The 21479-nt window shown below is 48.8% G+C and overlaps 1 protein-coding gene across 3 annotated transcripts in view; it reads left to right on the top strand.

Moving 5' to 3' along the window:
* The first annotated feature begins 302 nt into the window (after positions 1-302).
* The window catches only part of LOC144101746 (putative ATP-dependent RNA helicase DDX5), a 23577-nt gene continuing 2400 nt past the window's right edge, over positions 303-21479 (top strand). The window contains exons 1-11 of one of the 3 annotated variants that reach the window (XM_077634879.1): positions 303-459; positions 4520-4788; positions 5414-5547; positions 5829-5894; positions 6691-6832; positions 7335-7495; positions 8044-8216; positions 10870-10915; positions 12283-12409; positions 13146-13205; positions 20386-20625. In XM_077634879.1, the coding sequence (XP_077491005.1) occupies positions 437-459; positions 4520-4788; positions 5414-5547; positions 5829-5894; positions 6691-6832; positions 7335-7495; positions 8044-8216; positions 10870-10915; positions 12283-12409; positions 13146-13205; positions 20386-20625 (1441 nt within the window). In that variant the 5' untranslated portion in view covers positions 303-436. Of the gene's footprint in view, positions 460-774; positions 1020-1041; positions 1160-4519; positions 4789-5413; positions 5548-5828; positions 5895-6690; positions 6833-7334; positions 7496-8043; positions 8217-10869; positions 10916-12282; positions 12410-13145; positions 13206-20385; positions 20626-21479 lie in introns of those variants that run through there. The other 2 variants (XM_077634880.1, XM_077634881.1) reach the window with 2 other exon arrangements.

Raw genomic sequence — 21479 nt, 5'->3', positions numbered from 1 at the left:
GCGGAATACCTGCGTTTCCAGCTCTGTTCTTTTTTTCTTTAGTGACCGGCGTGAATTCGCAGCAAAGGTGCAACAAGATTGCATCAATTGCAGTTTTTTTTTTTCCAAAATGGCCGTCACCACATAACGCAGGATGTTCTTTATTGCTCTGTCTGAAGTAGTGCCTTGGAAAGTCTCTTGGAAACTGGTAGCACGCGGTTCTAACGCCTGTAAGGGTCGTGCACCGTTCTTATTTACTGCTAAACCCGCATTTTAAACTAACGTATCGATCAGCGGTGCGTTTTTCGGCGACCGTACAGTGAATACGTGACTCCGTTATCGCCCGATGTTACTCCGCGTGCTGGTGTTTAGGTACGACCCAAGCGCCGAGATCCCGCGTAGCAAAATCCGTTAAGAATCAGTTACGTTTTTCCATTGACGACGTTTCTGGTCAGCCATGTCGTTCAGAGATCCCAGAGGGTGAGCGAAAGCGTTTTTCGTCTTCAAAAGCCCGATGGCGGTGCCAAATAGAGCGGCGCTTTGCAGGACTCGCGACATAAAATGGCCACTGATAGCCGCGCGCGGTGCCGGCCGTTCATTCCCGCAGTTGCTCTCCGTGTTTGTGTTGTTGATCCTTTCAGTAGTGCGCATTTTGCGTTATGAAGCGTTGAATTTGGTGTGTAGGCTCATCGAGGGAGTTCGCTTGACGGAGAGCTTAATCGGGGCGGTACTCGGAACCTCTTTCCGAAAGCGATAGAAATAAAATGAGTTGCACAGTTCACCGGCCCGTGCATGAGTGCATTGCGCCTGCAGTGATGCGAACCGGTTTTGACGTTCCAGGTGCGCTGCTGCTGTCGTGCAGCGTTCTTGCACCGTGCGTTCCTATTGGTCGCTAATCGGCGTTCTCCGCTTGCGGCCAAGGCGCCAAGGGATGCAAGAAACAAAACAGCAGATCAGTCACCCGTGGCGCCTACGTGAGCGAGCGCGGACTGTGATAAAATTAGGCCTAACTAATCCCGTCGCGTCAGAGGACATCCACGGTCAGTGAACAGACGTCTCCCACTGCGATCGCTATTATTGCAAGACGTTCGGCCCGGTGTTTCGCCAATTAAGGTTACATTTCTGGATGTTGGAGTACAGTCACTTCTAGCGGCGCGAAAACAAGTCTACAAGCCTTCCAGTGCGTAGCTGTGCCCGCGGATTTCGGTGAACGTTAAAACCGTAATGCTTCGACTTTTCATTGCAGTAATCCAACCTGAGCAGCGAAGGTTACGCATTGATAGCTTGCAAAATGCGCAGTCATCTGCGAGCGGCCTTTACTGTGTTGTGAAAGTAACTGGTTTCGGGCTCGGACGAAACTACATATGTTTGGTTTGTTTGTACTTCTGCGAACTTTTAGTACAATGTGTTTGCCTCGCATGTTCTAAGCAAGATTTACGTTGGATTCCTGTGCATGTTGGATACAATCGCCTGGTTAAGGTGCCGATGCGGTCTTATAAACAACCGGAGGACGCGATGCTAACGACCTTGAAATGCCTGTTGTGATACAGCCATCTTGGAATGCAAATTGCGATGCTGCTCGCGGTATATTTCCACTTGCGTCTGCCCCACTGTGCATGTGTACTTCAAGCGCTCCTCTTTCTTAGTGCCAATGTCGAACAGCGCAGTCTTTGGTTGTCACATTTTTATGTGTCTACCCCGAGCTATTTCTTTGCCTGCCAAAGCAGTGACAGCGGGGTGTTAGCGAACAGATGTTGATACCGTTTCGTTTTGGGTTGCGTCTTGGACGGTGACAGCTGCTGAGTGTTCATTGCGTGAATGACAGGAAAGTCTTTGGGTTGAGACGGCCGATGGCCAGGTCGTTTTAAAACAGGTTTTCTGTTGTCGCAAGTAGTAGCATTTGGAGTCAGTAATTCCGAACGCTACGTCACCAAAATTGGCGGATTTTGCAAAGGAATTCAGATGCATAATTTGTGTGCGATGCCGTTTTAACTTTCAGCTGCTTCTGGAATTAAACCGCGGCTGTATCAGGGAAACTGTTTTGTTGTGATGATGGAATCCCGAGCCCTAAACCAGAGCTCTGTGATCTTACCAGCTGCGAAAGTTCGCATAGGGTCCATGTGTTTAGAATATGGCGGTCTGATTGGGCCAAAATTTGGAGGTTTACAGATAGTCGCAACACCCATGGTCAGTAGCGTAAACTATGTACAAGCCACAAATTTCAAGATTTTTATAAATGCACAACCACCTGGTGACAGCATCAGTGAAACAGTAACAGGAATTTGTGGATATAACAGTTCAAGTGATAAACTAGGACATAAAACAAGAAAAAAAAAACGCTGTTCAGAAGAATATGGCATTCGTTTTTTACTGACCACTTTGAGATGACGCACGTAGTTTCTCAGCATTACCTAAAGTGAAAGCTGGCGCCACCATGCAAGTGTCTTAAAGAACACATCATCTACCATAGGATTGCCGGGTAGACACAAGTTCTTATTTGGCTTAGCTTAGAGTGCTGGGTCGAAAACGTGGGTTCTGTCTCTGAACCGGTAGCTCCAATCACTCGTTTGGAGCGCCTGTGTGCTGCGATTCTCTCCTTCACGTGAAGATGAAATTATTTTGCAGGCAGACTTGAGAACTGAAGGGTCAATCTCTGTACCTCAATATACTCAAAATACCTCAGCAGATGCCGCTGAATTTTGCTTTACGCCATGGTAACCATCCTGTTTTTTTTTTTTTATGTGGAATTTTATAGCTGGTATACGAGCTCTGGCTCTAACTAGCTGTCGGTCATCTGTCGCATGTGGCTCACATGCTGTGATGTCTGCAAGCCTTGATCACAAGGTGCTGTGATTGCCACAAGTGCTTTTCACTTGGCTGAACTAAGTCTCTCATCATCTAGCTTAGGTTCTCGTGTCGTCCTAAATTTAATTCCAGTTTCATGAACTCTGCCTCATTGGCTGTGATGCCATGCTGTACCAGACCTGCAGGTACCATCTCGGCATAGCTTGTGAACTTCTCGCTCATAAATGCAACCTCTTGCCAAATATTGTGTATTTCTGATGGCACACCACCACGGGGTACTAAATCGGTACAGCGCAGAGCTCAATCTCTTTAGGCTGAAGTATTGTAAAAAGCAAAACGCGAACATGTTTATCACTTCTGCACTAGCCTTGATGCGGGGGTTTGCGTTACTCCTTCAAGCACATGACTATGCAAGCAGTATCCTTTTTAATGACTTCCTGGGATATATTGGGCCTACCTAAAAAGGTAGGCCCAGTGAAAAGAGCCAATTTTAAAATAAACCAGAACCATACGGAGCTGAGGAGGAAAGAGAAATGTGAGACGGTATGAAGAATCTACTGCCAGTTTTCCCCCAACGAAGGGAGCATACGTTGAGGTCAGGGGTGTTTATTTTTTCTAGCTGTTGCTTTTAGCCCCAGCTGACAGACTATTTTTGTTAGTTCCTAAAACGTTTCATGAGTTGTCTCGTGCAGCTGCAAGTTGCTTTGTGAGTGTGTCCAGATGTGGATGCTGAGCTTAAGAATCAAAGTATTTTGACCCGTGCTGTTCTTTAGATCTGCAGCCCGAGTGCTTAGCAATATCAGTGTGGCCAAATTATTACTATTTTCTTCTGAACAGAGGAAAACGAATTTTGTGATTTGTGTGTTTAGGTTGCTGGCAAATCTGTCTGCAGCATATGGGAATAATTCAATTTCCATTTCCTTCCATAAGTGAAGATATTAAAGTTACCATTTTCTTTTTCCTTTATTGACTTTCAAGGTTTCAGGGCTCTTCAGCACACAAAAACTTCTGATGTGTACGAGCCGGCGACCTTGGAAAGAAAACGTAGCTATCATTAGTGCAGGCACTGAAACTGGATGAAATACCCGAGCATGTGTTGGCTTATAAGAATATTCCACTTGCGTACAGAAAAGGTTCAAGTGGCACAACCTCTAACCGGGGCACTTTCTCTTTCAGAAGCATTAATAAGCACTGATCAAACAACTGTTCCCATTTGGGGAGTAGGTGGAGAGGTGCAGCTTCCCAGTGATTCTGCCACATGTGGCAAACAAAGTCTCAAGTTCCAAGAGCACCAGTTTTTAGTCTTTCTTTCCAAGACCTGAGTAATGGCAGCTGCTGACTTAAGCATTGCAAGCCAGTGTCCATCCACCTTTTGGCCATGTACAATCGCAGCCAAAATGGTACAGTGCACGGTTCAGCTGTCAAACTTCTCTCACATCTTGCGTAGTGAATAGTAAGAAGGGTTTAAAACCGTGCATTTAAGTGCCTTTTGGGCATAAGTGCACACATCTTTCTATGTCCTCTCCACAATGGGAAGATTTGTAACGCCGAAGCATGCGCCATGTTATTCTGGTCGTGCAACTGTACCTGGGTACCTGGGAGCAGTCTGTCCCATTTATTTCGTTTTCCGTCATTCTGCTTGTTGGTGTTGATGTGTGGCCGTGCATATGTTTGTTGCACTTGGGTAGCCAGCAGAGAGAGATTGAGAGACCAACTGTTCTTCGTTAATAAACAGGAGAGACAGCATGAACCGGTGGCGTGGCAGCAATGACGATGGCATGCGGGGTAGCCTGAAAGGGCGGCAGCCGGGCGAGCGGCTGCGCAAGCCCAAGTGGGACCTGTCGAGGCTGCCCCCCTTCCAGAAGGACTTCTACAAGGAGCACCCCACCACCGCCCACCGGCCCAAGCATGAGGTGGAGGCGTTCCGCAAGCAGCACGACATCACCATCCGCGGCAAGGACGTGCCCAACCCCATTCTGACGTTCGAAGAGGCCAACCTGCCGGGTATCTAGGCTTCCTTCGCTTCCAGCCCACTGTGGGTCTTGGCACATCCACTTGTAGCATTGCCCATACAAGTTCCCTTGTCCCCCTGGTGGCACCTCCAAGCAATAGTCCGGTCTTAGGTTCTCGAGTCTCATGAGTGTGCCTTAAAAGGCTTCAGATAGTTGCAATAGAGTACTTTTATTATGTGTGTAAATGGCTTGACCTGTAAGTTGCCGAGGCATTGGCCACACTGCACATGACTCCAGCCTTTCTTTTCTCATGGCCTGCTATGAGCATTGTTCCCAGGTGCTCAAGCAACTTTCTCCTCCACGTGAGCATGCACATTTACATTGTTGTAGTGCTGTGCCCGCACTCTTATCTCTCTTGGCAGTTATCGCAGCAACTGGAGTGGCATGTAGTGTCCAGTGCGAGCTGCTAACAGCAAAGTCTGTGCCACTTCAGGCTTTACTTGTAGGCGTAACTGCATTAGTATGGTGTATATTGGCTGCATTTTGGAGGGGACAACTTGGCCATCTGTCCAATAAAAATGTTGCATGGCTGTTGCGTTGCTTCCAATTTCTTTTTCTGCCGTATCTGTCTTTCCTCCTGCTTTTTTCCTGATGCCCGTGCGTGTCGTCGGCTGCAGACTTCTGCATGTCAGCAATCCGTCAGGCCCAGTACGCCTCACCGACTCCCATTCAGGCACAGGGTTGGCCGATCGCCCTCAGCGGACGGGACATGGTCGGCATCGCTCAGACCGGATCGGGCAAGACGCTGGCGGTGAGCACGGCCCTCCTCTCTCAGTGCACGAGTGGGGCGTGCGTTACATGCAGTGACCTTAGACCAGCAGCCACCATGCCCTTGTTGATGGAGCGTGTGACTGAAGGGTCGGAAAAAGGAAAAGACAGCTATTCTTTGCCAGTCACTCAAGTGCTCCCGATTTCCGGGGCATTGAGGCTGCTGGCTCGATACTTCTGTCGTACAGCTGGAGTTGTTCTGGTGCAATTTTGAAGTCAACTGTGCCATATTCTTTTTTTGTTTGCTTTCTTCTCTTGTCACAGTACATTCTCCCTGCCATTCTGCACATTAGCCACCAGCCATACCTGGAACGTGGGGATGGCCCTATTGTGAGTGCTTGTTTTTCCACTTGCAATCTCCTGCTTTGTGTCCTTGTACTAGACTCCTGTGCAGATGTTGATAAGAGCATAGGTCTAGATTAAAGCAGCACATTGAGAACAGACGAAGTAAGTTGAGTCTCTGGTCAAGAATGAATGGTCTGTCCGGAAAATGGGACCCCATGCTGAAAGCCTGGCAGTGAAACTTGATCTGTTGTTTTTCGTCGTTTTCATGAAATTGTCTCGCTCGTGACATGCAGTTATGCAGCAGGCTCGGGAGCTGTGTTGTCATATGGTCACATTCGGCAACACTGTCACACAATGTAGCATTACCACTGCAGCTACATGCAGTTAAAGCAGCAGGCTCGGGAGCTGTGTTGTCAGATGGTCACATTCGGCAACACTGTCACACAATGTAGCATTACCATTGCAGCTCGCTACAGGAAATGATACTCTTGACAAGCGATACTTTGTGAAGTAAAGATGGACCACTTTAATCTCTTAAGAGCGTTGCAGAACGTAGCGTTGCAAGAAAATCCTATTCTTTTAAAGTGGTAGCACATGTAAAGCAGTGAAAAAAGGTGCACAATCACCAATGAACTCATTTTTGCGGGAAGGCTGTTTGCCTCTGCAAGAAGTCAAGGAGGAGCGGTGCATAATTAAACTGTTAACTATGTGTATGTGTAGCATTAATTACAAAAGCGCACGCCATGTGACCTGATACCATGTGAGTAGTCGCTAAGATGCTCCCCCTCAAGAACTGGAGGAGTGCTGAGCCAGCAAACAATGCCCCGGTGCACGTGTGCAGGCCCTGGTGGTGGCCCCCACTCGAGAGCTGGCCCAACAGATCCAGCAGGTGGCATCAGAGTTTGGCCGGGCATCACGCATCCGCAACACATGCGTCTTTGGTGGCGCCCCCAAGGGACCCCAGATCCGGGACCTCGAGAGGGGTGGGTGCTTCCATTTTGTTTTGCACTCCCGGTCCACAGCAAAGGGAGTGCGTGTGTGTGGGTGTTGCTTGCAATAGGCTACAAGCCTGTTGGCATTAAACTGCGTTTGAATCCATCCTTTGCAGTCCTAGTACCCTTACTACCGTGAGAACTGACCAAAGCTTGTAGGAATGGGCATGTTTTTCCCACGTGGCTTGCCATATGCTTACCACATCCACCGACAGCATGTCTCTCCTTGCTGTTTTGAAATGAAGGCTTGCCACCCATTAGTTAGTGTCTCTGCACTATGCGTTGTCCTCCTACCCCAGTTGTTGTCTTGGCCGCTTCGGCCATATTTCAATGGAGGCGGAATGCAAAAACTCCTGTGTGCTGTGCGATGTCAACGCACGTTGAATAGCCCCAGGTTATGTAAATTCGAAGCCCTCCACTACTGCGTCTCTCACAGCCAAGTGTCGCATCGGGACATAGAGCCCTGCAATTTATATTTGTTGTGGTAACGCAGGAGTGGAGATCTGCATTGCGACCCCCGGCCGGTTGATCGACTTCCTGGAGGCCGGCAAGACGAACCTGCGCCGCTGCACCTACCTGGTGCTGGATGAGGCGGACCGCATGCTCGACATGGGCTTCGAGCCCCAGATCCGCAAGATCGTAGAACAGATCCGGGTGAGCGTCCTCCACCTCTTAGCACATATGTACAAGGACATCTGCTTGGTGGGTGATCAGCCATCTGGTGGCTGTTTACTTGAGAAGGAAAGTGCTTTGGACAAGTGTTTTAAGTGTTTCAAACAATGTGCCTCTAGGGCACATTGTTTCAAGTGGCTTGGCTGAAGTCCCATCATGCCCAGGCTGTGACGGGTGGTTCGTTCAACAGCTGCGAGAGTGGCTTTTAACCTGGTTCATTGGCACTGTGCTTATGATTGGCTCCTTCTTACTTGATTGCATCTGCCTAGGTGGGCCGCTGTCAAACCTGTGTGGCCACTGACCCTTGCAAAACGGTGCCGAGGGATTAAGTGGCAGAGCTTTGGCAAAGGGGTAGTGGTGAAGGAGCAGGTGCGACAGGATATGCTTTCTCTTGTGTCTTGTGCTGCGTGAGGGTCACAGGTGCTGGACTACTATGACAGGCAGGCCAGCAGTCTCGGTCCATCATTACTGGATAGCCAGTGGAGAGGCAGGGAGGAGAGTTGGTTGCATGTGTCGTCTATGCCCCGCAGCCGGACCGACAGACGCTCATGTGGAGCGCCACGTGGCCCAAGGAGGTGCGCTCCCTGGCGGAGGACTTCCTCAAGGACTACGTGCAGATCAACATCGGGGCGCTGCAGCTGTGCGCCAACCACCGCATCCTGCAGATCATCGATGTCTGCCAGGAGGCCGAGAAGGACACCAAGTGAGCATTGTGCCGTTGGCTACATTCATTGTTAACTGTCTGGGAAGGAAAAAGACATGGGATATTTCCTCAGGGGCTTCCTTAGCTTTAGAAGCAGGGCAGATCGCAAGCTAGAGAGGATGTGGGTCATGTTCAGTTTGTCGTATCATTCAGTGCAGTAGAACCTCGTTGACTATTTTTCTTCTGGTTAATATTTCCAGGAGAGTACATTAAAAAATATGCCAAATCCCGATCATATGATGATTTTAGCAACAAAACAAAAGCTGCTCTAACACATGGGTGGGCCGAGCCTGGAGGCACTTGACAAGTAGTTAGGCATATGCCGTATTCAGCTTAGTGGCTTCTCTGCAGTGAGTAACTGCCTTGGGGCCAAGCCTTAAAAATGTACAAACAAATAATGACAGTGACTGTAAAGAGGTTTCGGCTAGTTTTGTCCTAGCTGTATACTGGACTTGGGATGCATTGTGAGGTTTTCTTCATGCTAAGAGCAATGCAAATGCAGATAGACATCCACATTCATTGCAAAAGCTTTTCAGTCTTGGTGGCAACAAGCACGAGAGGCCTTTTTAGTAAATGGAACCAAGCACCTGAAGATGGCTTCGTACTTCATTCTTAAATGACCTTTTTTCTAAATCTTTGTGGTTAGGTCGATGCCTTTTTTTGGATAATACGCTTATTTTCTGAATTTTGAAAAAAACTTGGCAAGGTTCTGCTGTATATAGTACAATCACATATGTTTTGTCATTGGCTTCCTAAGGTACAGAGGGCATGTTTAAATGTTTGGCGGAGAGCATATTGGGCAAATGGGGATTTTGTTCAATCTAGCATCATTCAATATCATATTCAGTGTATTAATTTATCATTACTTATCTGTACTCAGATTTGCTAGTTACTGTACGTCCTAAAAGCGAAGTTTGCAAGGTGATGAGTAGAGTGCTTGAGAAATTGTCAAATAAATGTGGTGCCACAGTCTAAGACCTTGCAAAAATGCATCAAAATAAAATACATGCCCGTTTTGCATGTCTCCAAATTTCAGAATCCTGCAACCATAGCATAGTCAGTTTGGCTTCATTTGAAAGAGCTGTCTGGCTTTATTTTCCGTTAAGATGGAATCCTCTGCGCCAAATGTAAAAGCCAGACTCGGGCTTGAAATTGGCTGCCTGGTATTACACCAACTTCCTGTTGCATGTCGGCGCTACCATTCTTGTCACCTTAAACAGTCGCTAAGTTGAAGCTGGTGGTCTGCAGCACAGATGAATGAGGAGGTGGAAACTAAGCTATGGGCAGCTATGAGACAGGTGGCATGCACGTTTGTACTTATCTGCAGTCAGCACAGTGTTTTGAAGAACTGTGTGGTTTAGGCTGGACATTCAGGGCGCGAAATGTTTGGTGCAGACTGGCTAGTTAGTTACCTATCTTCGAAAGCGTTGGGTGGGTGGTAAAGTTGGACATTTTTATTTATGGAAGGATTGTTTAATACTTAGCTGTTATTTTCTTTTTTGCAGTTTTCTCGGTTATTTTTCTGCATAGTTTGCGTAACTTTACTTGTCAGGAGTTTCTATACATGTGGAGGTGTCTGGATTGTGACTCGTGCCTTTTTTTCCTCTCTCTCTTCCCTCACCACCACCCCGCACGCGCGAGCGAGCGGCAATGCGCTTGCGTGGCTCATGCACCCTGGCGCCTGCTTTCGGCGTGACGGCCTGGTTCTCGCACCCGCCAACCGTTTGACGGCCCGAGGGGGCAGGCGCTGGAGCCGGGCATCGTCCTTCCACTCCGGCCCGTCCCCCTCACTGTGTGCCTCTGGTTGCGAGCCAGTCCGCCACTATAGGCAGTTATTGTTTTTTTTTTCTCCGCACACTCATTTTGTTCATTTCTCAAGGGGGGCACTCCAGCCCGGTTGAGTTAGTTTTACTCCCCTTGCTCTCAGAAAGAGCCGTGGTTCTCTCCCCCTTTGAATTTATGAGAGCAGTTAGGGTTTCAGGCATACAACATGCAGTTATTGAACTGCCTTTGAAGCATTTTAAAACATGTGATGACTGGCAGTGGAACCCAAGGTCTTATTGTTGCTGGGGCAAGCAAGGCTGCATTCCGAAGATGCTTAAGCTCGTACTGAGTAGCCTGCACTGTAGGAATTCAGTGTGTTATAAAAGCGCAGGTGCAGCAGCTGGCATTAGCACTGTGCCAGTGGCATCAGTGATTCAAGATTTCTCTTGCTTAGCTAGATTTCATTACTTATTGCTGGTGCCCATCACTCCAATGCCCATTTGCAGCAGTTACATACACCAGCTTTCACTGTTGGGTTTCACTGCTAGCATCGGCATTGCGCAGCTGTGCAACCGTTTTCCACATTCTTTCTTATGACGTAACTGTGAATTAAGCAGCACATGAGTGAAATTCAGGTGTGTTGGAAATCCAACTAAGGAAAGCCTGTTGTCCATTCAGGCTGTGCCAAAAACGGGCCATTTCTCTGCGTAGTTATCGATGGCTTTATGGGCTTGGGCAGCTCAAGAGTGACTGTTCTGGGAGTGCTCTCCTTGTTGTAATTTCCCTCCATGACTGCGTGGTCTGCAATGTGCCTTGGGAGAGGCACCTCATTACCCCCCCGCTTCGTCATCGGTCTTCCGGGTCATGACCTAGCTGTTGCTCTTTCCAGGCTCTTCAAGCTGCTGCAGGAAATTATGAACGAGCGTGAGAACAAGGTGCGTCTTGTCTGTGAGCGGCAGGTCGAGCTCCGAACTCCGCCATCTTTTCTTTATTATTCCTTCTACTTTTCCTTCTTTCTCCTGTTTTGAGATTTTTTATTTAATTAATTACCTCTATCATTTGCTTTTTCTGCAAATTGAGCACTGGCACCGATATTTGGTCTTCTGGAAATAGCTGTGGTGGTGCACCATTCTAGTCGGTTCCACTGGCTATTTTTAGAAATCCAAAGCGATCATGGGTGGGGCTTTGGTTGCTCATCTAGGAAAGCTTTTTTTTTTTTTTTTTCACGGTTGCCGCAGTAATATTTGCGCACATGAATTAAAACCACAGGTTTAGCTTTGAAGTCTGTTCCATGGCCTCTGTGATAGTTGGGGGTTAAGCTTGCGTGCATGTTGTCATTCTGTAGGCCTCCTGTGCGTTAACGAGATCCGGTACTTGCTGTTTCACAGGGACAGACTTAAGCATAGCTGAAGTGCATTTCATCTTGGCTATTTATGTTAACATACTGCGGAGCAATGAGTTGACAGAGCGAGTCAGCAACACCGCGGCATGCTCTTAGCACCCTCACTTGAACTCCAGGGGGACAAGGCTGTCCTGTCAAAATTGCTGCATGCATGACATGGTGCCAGTGTTCGGCCTTTCTCTGTCCTTGTAGCCGCGGGAGGCAGCGAGAATCGTGGGGGAGGGGGAGCCAAAGGCACCGGGGGTCGCTTGCCAGTTCCCTTTTCGCAACTGAGAACGCCCGTCGTCGCAATGGCCAGCACGTCCGCAATCGACCACCCCCCTCCCCAGCGCTTCCGTTCGGTCCAGCGAGCTTCAACGACCGTGCTCTCGTGTGCCGCAGGGCAGCGGTGGTGGTGTTTTGTGTGTCGGGGCTACCTTGACAGTTACAAATGTGTAATTCTCTCTTCTGTGAGGTTCATTTGCAAGCCTTGTGGAATTGGCCTACTGTGTTGCCTCTGAGGACTGTAACTGCTGTCGGATAGGAAAGTGGCATGTAAGCAAAGAATTCTAGGCATTTTACCGATGGTGTCCTAGCGATAAAAACGATACTCCACAAGTCAGACACATGGATATTGGTGCGCTGTTTATTATCAGCTGATACAGTTGTAACACTTTGCAGTCATATAATGGGTCATGGCACTGAAATAAGAGAGCACAACATTGACAGGATATTCGTGGGAAAATGTACTTGTGGTAGCCGCGTTTCAAACCCAGTTGCCGAAGACGTTTAGCGCCAGCTGGAAATTAGGTGGCCAAGCCCTGCCCCGCGGCACCGTGAGCCCTCCAAGAGAGAGCAGGAGAACGCGCGCCGCGTCTCGTGGTACGGTTTTCGTGAGCGCTCCCCCCTGTCACGTTGCAGACCATAATATTTGCCGAGACCAAGCGTAAGGTGGACGAGTTGACGCGCAGGATGAGGCGCGACGGTTGGCCCGCCATGTGCATCCACGGAGACAAGTCTCAGCCCGAGCGAGATTGGGTGCTCGGAGGTGAGTTCACCCCATCGTCGCCACTGCTGGCCTGCCCACCATTGATCTCTTCACCCAACTTGCCTGTAATTGCGTAGTGTCATTCTATGCGTCAATAAAAGTTTAAAGTAAAAAAACTTGCAAGTTTGTCATGCCGTATGGCACTACCGTTGTAAGCAGAACAGCCGGGCTTTCTAAGCTGTACATTAAGAGGCCCCCATTTTTTTTTTGATGGCACGGTGTTGCCTGGAGCCTTCTGTAACCAGCTCCCTTGCATTATTCGGGCATGTTTGTGTGAACAGATCAGTGGTGGTTGCCTTCTGCTGCAAAAGGAAACACTGTCACCGCAAGCATTGTCAACTGGCACCTGCTTCGGCGGCTACCTGTGCAAGAAGGACAGCATGTCTGCACGATGGTCCTCTTTTTGCTTTCTTTTTTGTTCACCTTGCATGTCAAATGCAGTACATGGCTTGATGCTAGTGGCTTTCGTGAGGACTGTGTTTGAACACTGTACCAGAAAATTTGCAAAATGAGCGTAATACACTGAAATGTGCCAGTTGTGCCAGTGTTTTCGGGGAGCATGATATTAGTGGTTTTCTTTGATATTCAGTGTGTGTTGTCTAGTTGTTTATACAAGTACTTCCAGTATTGCGGTGTAGCCTAATAAACGTTTGCATGGCAGGGCAGTAGCAGCAAGCTTGCGAGCTACACTGTTCACGCCGTCAGTGTCTAAGATGTCATGTTTTCTCGCGAACAGAGTTCCGAAGTGGAAAGTCTCCGATCTTGGTCGCTACCGATGTTGCCGCCAGAGGATTGGGTGAGTAGTCTCAGCAGGATGGGTGAAAACCGCAAGCGCGCGTTTCTGTGGGGTGGGGGGCTTCGTGATTTCATGGGTTGAACGCCCCACAACACGCGAAACTGCGTCCACACGTCCAGACACAATTTGAAGACTGCAGGCTCTTAAGGTGGATGCTGCGAGAGATGCAGAAGTGTGGCGGACAAAGGCGGGGTTGGCGACGTGGCCGCGGAGCGGATTGGTCGGGCTCTCGCAAGGTGCTGCTACAGGCGGCATTGAGGCAATTGATTCATGGGCTTATGCCTCATTTTGTCCATGTGTGGCTTCCCATTGGCAGGCACCCGCTGCTGTTGCTTGGCCATTAATATATTAACAACACTGGGTGGGCTTCATTGTCTAATTGTCGTTGCCGCGTGTGGTGGGCGGGGCTTCTTCCTCCCCGTGGTGGTTTCGAAAGCGGCTCCTGTTCTTGTCTCTTCTCTCTTTCAGAGGCACCACCGTAAACAGAAGCGAGCGAGCGAGACGGAGATGGTCTCGCATTGTGCAAAATGGTGCCTCTGTGTCGGTACGGCCGCGGGCGCGCGCACTTGAACTCGAGACGACCACGGAGCACGCCCCCGCCGCTGCCCCCGGTGGCGTTGCGGGGAGACTCGGAGGAAGGACGCCGCTGCCGCTTGTCACGTGGGCGGGGCCTGGCCCGGCCGGCCGCTCTGCACATAAAAAAGAAAAATAAGGCCCGCGAAAACCCCACCGCCCGAAGGAGGCCGAGGGCGCCGCCGCCACCGTCTTGAAGCGAGGAGGGGGGCGGCGATTCGCCCTCGCCCCTTGGCCACACGACGACGTTGGCCCCACACTGTGGTGGACGGGGCCGCGCTCCCGACCGCCCCCAGCATTCTCGCCCGCCTCCTCGTGTGGGGGGTAGGGCCGCTGCACTGGCCCGACACCAGAGCAGGCCTTGATGACACGGGCCCTAATGGGTCTGTCTTGGGTCCGGCTCTAAGGAAGCAGCTTCTGGGAGGCCTTTGGCAGAAAACTAGAAAACCATCACACCTGCTTAACAAAGGATCCTTGAAACGAAGACGCAACGTTTCTCCCCAAAGCTTGACCTGCTAGAGTTGATAGGCCATCAATTATGGGAACAGCGCTCGATGGGGGACTTGTCTTTGTTGCCATTCGAAAGGTGTGCCCCCATTTTACCTGTGGTTTTCGGAAAGGCGAACTTGGCGCGCTCTTATGAGGGAGAGGTTGGCAATGCGTGCGTGCGTTGGCTGGCAGCGGTGAGGTGTGGAGAGTGTGGCGGCGTAGAGGCACTTGCGAAAGAAAACGGAGGGGCAGCCCAAGAAAAGGGGCATTCAGTGTGGCCCCTGCTCCCCCGAGGCCAGGCCCCGCCTGCTGCCGCAACCCGACAGAGTTGGGTAGGGGCACGCACAACGGCCGGCATCACCCAAGCCCCCCCGCCACTGGTGTCGAGTTGGCGCAAAGGCGTTGGTACCCCGCCTCGTCTGTGGCGGGTGCCTCTCCACCATTCTCCAGACTGCCTCCTTCGCACGCTGAGGACGGAAGGAAACCACAGGTAATGACGACTGGGCCTCTCGCTGGGCCCACCCGGCCAGCGCACGAATGCGTTCTAGAGCTAGCGTAATGTGCTGACAGAAGGGTAGGCTGGTGTCAGTTTTATTTGCCCAGGATGCAGTATTTGAGAGGCGTCCGTTCCTACGGAGAGGCAATTTATCTTCTAATGCTTAACTGATCTCGTAAACAAACCAGTTCCTTGGTTATACAGGCAGCGTTATTATTTACTCCCTTTATGTCGCAGTGAGGCAGTCATATCAAAGACTCTGTAAACGAGGGAAATGCCCTGGGTGAGAATTTCGAAATGGGGAATCCCTGTAGCCAGATACAACTCAAGAAGGAGGCGGCTTTTCCCCTTTAAAGGATCCGCTTCCAGCCAATGGCGTCAATCAATTCTCGTGAACCTGCTAGCGTGACAGTGCAGGGAGTGGCTGATGAAAGGTGATAGTCCCATCCCTGCATTATGACGCTCGCAGGTTCATGAGAATCAGCCGACATTATTGGCTGGAAAGGGGTCCTTTGACGGGGAATAGCTGCTTGATTCTTCAGTTCTATCCTACTATAGTTGTTGTTACTACTCTGAGGGGAGCGACATATCAGGCACATAAGTTTCTTGCCTCCAATTTTTAAAAATGGATAGAATTTCCAGCAGAGACCTTGGCTTTTGTGATACTTAGCAGAAAGTTTTGCCGCAACAGTCATGGCTGTGTAGTCAGTGGAGAAGGCTTTCCCAGCATACACTTCTGTTGTATGTGACTAGGCACCATGAGGTTTTAATATCGGCGTATTTACAGATAACTCACTTGGAGAATCCTTGCAAGGCAACTTTAGCTATGAAAAAATGCGTTTCGTAGCTACTCGGCGGTTACTGATTACCAAGTTCATTCTTTCAATAGAGAAACTGATTTTAAGGGTTGTGCACCTCATCAGCGAGCTGGATTCTGTTCTAGGCTGTCTGACATGGCTTGAGTACTGGTGCAGTTCTTGGTTTCCTGGAAGAAAAAAACGTTCCGAAGGTTGGAATGCATAGAATAACACAGATAGCACGATCTGTAACTGTCTAGGTCTGATTCAGTGAAGAAAGTTATATGGTAGGGTAGTGCATAAGTTGGGCAGTGGTGGCATTCTTAAAAGTAGCTTCCATGCTCCTGTCTGTTCGCACTCTCAAAGACAGCCTTATTAAACCCTTTTCAACTTGCGTTAATGGGAATGACGTATAAACAACCTCAGCAGTGGCCCATTGCCTATTCAAGCATTAACATGAATCTTGCATAACTTGCTGCTTGGCAAAGTACAGTTGACGACTGATTTTTCGGACCCTCTAGGGACCGCGAAAACGACCGAAAAATCAGGCAGTCCGGAAAATCAAATTTCACCAGAAAAAATATCATGAACTTAATGCTATTATGCTGGAGGAAGTGGTCAGTTGGTTGCACACATTCTAAAGCTCCTGATGACAATTTCGTTGTGCAAAACATGCACGGGCGACGAGTGGCGACCGCTTTCACGAGCTCGGCCTGGCTGTGCTGCCCTCGACATGTCGCCGATGAAAGCCTGGACTCCATGTACGCGAAAACTCACGCGAAGGTGACGGCGGCAAGCGACGAGCGACGCCGTCGCGCGAAGCAAAATGCATGTGTCGCTTGCCGTGTCGCTCGGATCTGCACCCACAGAAAATTTCGCTCGTCGCCCGGAAGTCCCCCACGCGACTGGCCAATCAGAGCCCCCCAAAGCCGTTTCCGGTTTGTCCACGGTTTCTCACGGGCACATCTCGCGAAACCAGCCTGTCGTCTTGGTCATCGCCACCGTCGAGAAAATATTTGGTTTTGTAGCTGAGAGGGAGACCCGCACGATTTAAATAATTAACACAATCTACTTGTTGGGTGCGGAGGGCTAACAGCATTTGGAGCGGGCTACCCGAGCGGGCGTACTGCAGGGAGAGATGCGTGTCGAGCCGCGGGTACCGGCGCTCGATCCACCGTGCCGCTGCGCTCCAACTGTGCAGAAACACTCGCGGCGCGCATTCTCAGTGGTATATTATAGTTTGCTCACTTACAGTCAGGTTGCGGTGACAGTTTATGGGAGTGTTTTTACTAATCCGGAGTGCACAGGCACCGAACGAAAGCAAACCTCCCCCGTGAACCCGTGATGTGACTTCATCTCCGCAAGCACGCCTTTAGCTATCTCCACTGCCGCTGCACCGCTGCCGTAGAGAAATATTCCTTTGGCCCTGACTATGAGGCACACTCACAAAATTTTAAGAGATAGAACAGGTTACGGGCGTGTTTCTAAGCTTGAGTGCGCAAAGCACGGAATCCGCTGCGCACGTCGCGGTTCGCGTCGCCTGCCGCCTTCGCTTGCATGGAGGTTGCCCACACGCGACGGAGCGAACGCCAGCCGTCGCCGCCGCCGTCGCGTTCGCGTGTTTTCACGTACATGGAGTCCAGGCTGAACGCACGGGTTGGGACAAAGTCTAGACGGGAGAGCGAACATGCCACTGCGGGAGCTGCATTGCGCCCGCAGTACGATAAGCCCAGAACGAGAACGCGAAGAAGGCAAAACAATAAGAACCGAGGAGCGGCCGAAGCAAGCGCTCCGTCGGCGTTGGGCTCCGTCATTAGGCCTAGCGACTAGAGCCAAAATCGGCATCGTATTTGGCGATACGCACTCTGCAGTGGCTTGCGTATATTGGTGCGTATAATGAGGGACGTCTTGCCTGTCACCGAAATGCCAGTTATTTACGGTTTTACAATAGAAAAGTCAGGGTTGCAGTGTGTTTTTTGTCACGGGTACACTGACCTCGCTTGAAATGCACCACCATTTCCTCCTGCGCTTCGCTACTACCTCTTTCTGTATTAAAAATAAAAGACTCGGCATAGATGAGTTCCGTGACCTCTGACTGCTTTTAAAAAAGTTCATGCGGCGGAAGACATTCAAGAACCGTACGAAATCGAAACCACGCGGGCGCAATGTGCCGACTCGCGCAGACTTTTAGTATCGCAAGAGGCCCCCTTTAAGCTTGAATTTCGTTTTATTTGAACAAGTTTTCGATCTCTCCTGCAGTTTGGAGTAATGAGGTTCCACTGTACACATTATATCGCGGCTTCGATACTGGCGGTAAGTGCGAACGAGGCCCGAAAAATTGAGCAGTCAGTTTCGGTGTGTCCGAAATTTCAGGCGCTGTTATACATGGGCTCTATGGGCCATGTCGCGATGCCGCGAAAAAGTCCGAAAAATCAGGCGTCTGAATTTTCGGTCGTTGACTGTAGTACTATAGCTTTATGTTAGTGTTACTGTTTGCTGTGAATCTGAATGTTTGTCTTTGCAGTCATATAAAAATGGACTTTAAAGGGAAGGACCCTTCTTGGTAGGCCAACACATGCATTGTATGTGTCACAGCTGTGACTTCTGCCCTAGTTGTGTAATAGGCAACTTCCTTTGCTTAGTCCAGGACAAGAGAGCGTACTAAGCTGCGAAAAGCATGGAAATGAGCACTGCCGAACGACGAGAGTAACTCGTCTGTGTTTGTCAGTGTTGAAAAGTCGTAGCACAGTATCATAGTCCTGTCCTGTCATTCTTGGCACCCTATTAGTATGAATGTATATAACAATTTTCTTGACCTTTAGTAAAAATTTTCGTACAAACTGAAGGGGCTCTTTGAGGCTAGGCACAGAGCCCAGGGAGCACCACTGTTTGAAAACCTTGCAAAGTGAAGTATGCGCATTTATAGGTAGCTGCCTCTTCCATGTCTGTGGTCTTAAAAACAAATTTATTTTCTAGTTACTGTTTCATAAGTCATTAATAAAGCAATCGTAGAATTGTGTGAATGGTATTCATTTCTAAATTTTTTGTCCTTTGTCATCGCGAGGTAGTTCTAACTTTTTAAGCACCCTACACCACCGACGATTTTTCACATTTCTATAAAATTATCCAGAAAATTTTTCCTATGCCTCAAGCTTGGCGCATGATGGCGTTAGTTGCCTATGCGCCATAAAGCCTAACACAACAAGAATTGCTGTTATAAAAATTCTCAAATTTTTCATGTGAAAATTTTATATCCAGTATCATTGTTTAGCTTACCAATTCCTGGTTCAAACAGGCTCACACTAATAGTTTTTTATTCATCTGTATCCAGGAACAACGTTTCTTTGGCGGCTGTTGTGAAGTACTACTCAAGGTTATAATTCATTAAATGAGAATGCGTATGTTTACTTACTACGGTAAAAGTGAGCTACAGCAAGGTATTGATTGGTGATCATTGAACAGCAACTGCCTGCAGTTGGCACTTCATGTCTAGAATAATGTGATATAATGTAGCCTAATGTTTGAAAGCAAGACTGCCTTGCATTCTTGTTACAATGATCTTATCTGTAAACACTGATGCCTAATATTAGGCAAGTTCAATTCAGATTAAAAATTACAGGGGTGGCAGTGTCACTTGTGAAATAAAGCAGGAGGTGATATGCAGATGAGGAACTCTTATATGTGGTGATGTGAATCGTCATTGGAGGCACCATGCCACTAAAGTAGCTAGCATATTCGAGCTACACCAGCTAGTATTAGTCCTTTGTACAGCGTTTTTTGTTGCTCGGCATAGTTTGAGAGTAGATTCGTGTAATTTGCTGTGGCTAGAGCTGTTCAGGCTCGAGAAACCAAGTGTGACCACTAGTTTGTCTTGGCTTTTGTTGAAACTGCCATGTTTATATAGCTACGTTAAGCACATCAGCTGAAGTTGACCGCCTCCAGTATTGTTTTGTTGCTGCTGCCCATGCTGCGCTGATCATCACTTTTTCAGAGACAAAACTTGCACAGTGGTCACCTGAGATATCGATAAAAAAATGCGCTGGAAAATTGGGCAGTAGTCCTAGATTGCTGTTGCCGAGTTATAACTTAAAATTCTCAGAGGAGCACAATGTCTGAGGTAAGTTGTCAGTGGACACTTTTCAGCCTCTTGTGCGATATGGAAACTGGATTCTTATAGGGACAAACATATAAGCTTGAAGAAAGTTTATATACATATACTCATTCTTAATGGGTTTATCACGTCCTTAAAGGGTAGAGGCCTCGTGCCACTTGCCCAGGCAAAATTACTATCTATGCACTTATTTCTAAAGTCGGCCATAATAGCCAGTCAGTGATAGCCACTTATGTTAGCACCACAAATTCGGATAGCATTGGTCGTCCCTGCAAGTCGCGTCCACATTACTGAAATATATTGGAGCATTTGGTAGTAAAGAAAAAAACACTCCTTCTGTATATCACCCTCTCAAGTGCACCCTATTTTCATAATGCAAAGCTGTCATTTCCTTTCATTGTCCCTGTATGGTGGTGCATTTTATGGGCTGTTTTGTTGAACTCAAGGGCACTAATACTGAGCTGCATTTACACAGAGTAGGCCGTTTGTACGGATTCAGTCCGCAGGTCTTGGCCTCAAGACTTTTAAGTTGCAGCTTTAGCTCTTTGTACACTGGACAATTCTGAACAGCCTTACGTACCACTGCCACATCTTCGCTGCTGTAGCATGTGCCACTACATCAGGGAGGTTGCTGATCTCGCACCTCTTCCCCCTCCCACCCCCCACCCTTGTGGTCCTCTTTCTCTCCTCCTTCCTGGCCGTGCTGGGTGGCAGACGTGGACGACATCAAGTTTGTCATCAACTACGACTACCCCAACTGCTCGGAAGACTATGTGCATCGCATCGGTCGGACAGCGCGCTCCAATAAGACGGGCACGGCCTACACCTTCTTCACGCCGGGCAACTCCAAGCAGGCCCAGGAACTCATCTCCGTACTCAAGGAGGCCAACCAGGTGGTGAACCCCAAGCTCTATGAGATGTTCGAGATGTCCCGCTCTTACGGAGGGCGTGGCGGTGAGTTGTGCCTATCATCTTTCAGAGTACGGTATCATGTCTAGGCCAGGCCACTAGGAAGCGCCAACGTGGTAAATAGTTGTTCGCCCAGCGCAATGCCTTCAGGAACAAAAACAGGGTTTACTTTCCTCGGTTGCCGGTCCCAACAATGGCGACAAAAAGCAGTTAACGGCACCATCTAATGCACCATATAATAACCATGCACCATTACACCATATGTAGCTGCCACACACGTTTTACACTGCAGCTGCACTGCATTAGAGTGGTCTTATTTTAGGTTGAAAGAAGCACCTGTAGCATCAGATGCTGCAGTGTTGTAGCATGTAACAAATTGCTGCTGGAACCATTAAGCAAACTTAAGACTTACAGTGCTGCTTAAGAAAGCTGGCTATGACCATCAGCCGCTTTCGCAGTCACCAGCAGCTGCGTTTAGTAGCTGTGCTTGTGCTGAGCCTATTTTGCAGGCCAAAGCTTAGCTGGTGTTAAACGTGCACACTGTTTCCTGCATGTAACGAAACATTTAGCTCTACCGAGGAAAGATTCATATAGAGCTGAGCCGGGCAATTAGCTTGCTTCATGCAAGTTAACAGTGTCAGGCTCTCTTGTCTAAACCATGGAGCCGAAGAAAAATAACCTTGTTTTGAAAAATGCAGCGAAAATTACATTTATGTGCTAATATCCAGGATTAGGGTAGATGAGAGTTCTCATTTGTGCACTCTTGTTGCATGCAAGTATAGTAGGCTGAGCCACTCTTCCGTGCATATGCCCCGAGCCAGAATTGGTCGGCTGGCCCTGTGGTTGGTGAGAGATAATGGAGCAATACGTATAAGCCTCAGTCTGAACTACTATAGTTT

This window comes from Amblyomma americanum, chromosome 8 (genome assembly GCF_052857255.1).
Source record: "Amblyomma americanum isolate KBUSLIRL-KWMA chromosome 8, ASM5285725v1, whole genome shotgun sequence".
NCBI classification, from domain to species: Eukaryota; Metazoa; Arthropoda; class Arachnida; order Ixodida; family Ixodidae; genus Amblyomma; species Amblyomma americanum.
This window is presented reverse-complemented; position numbering and strand designations above follow the sequence as displayed.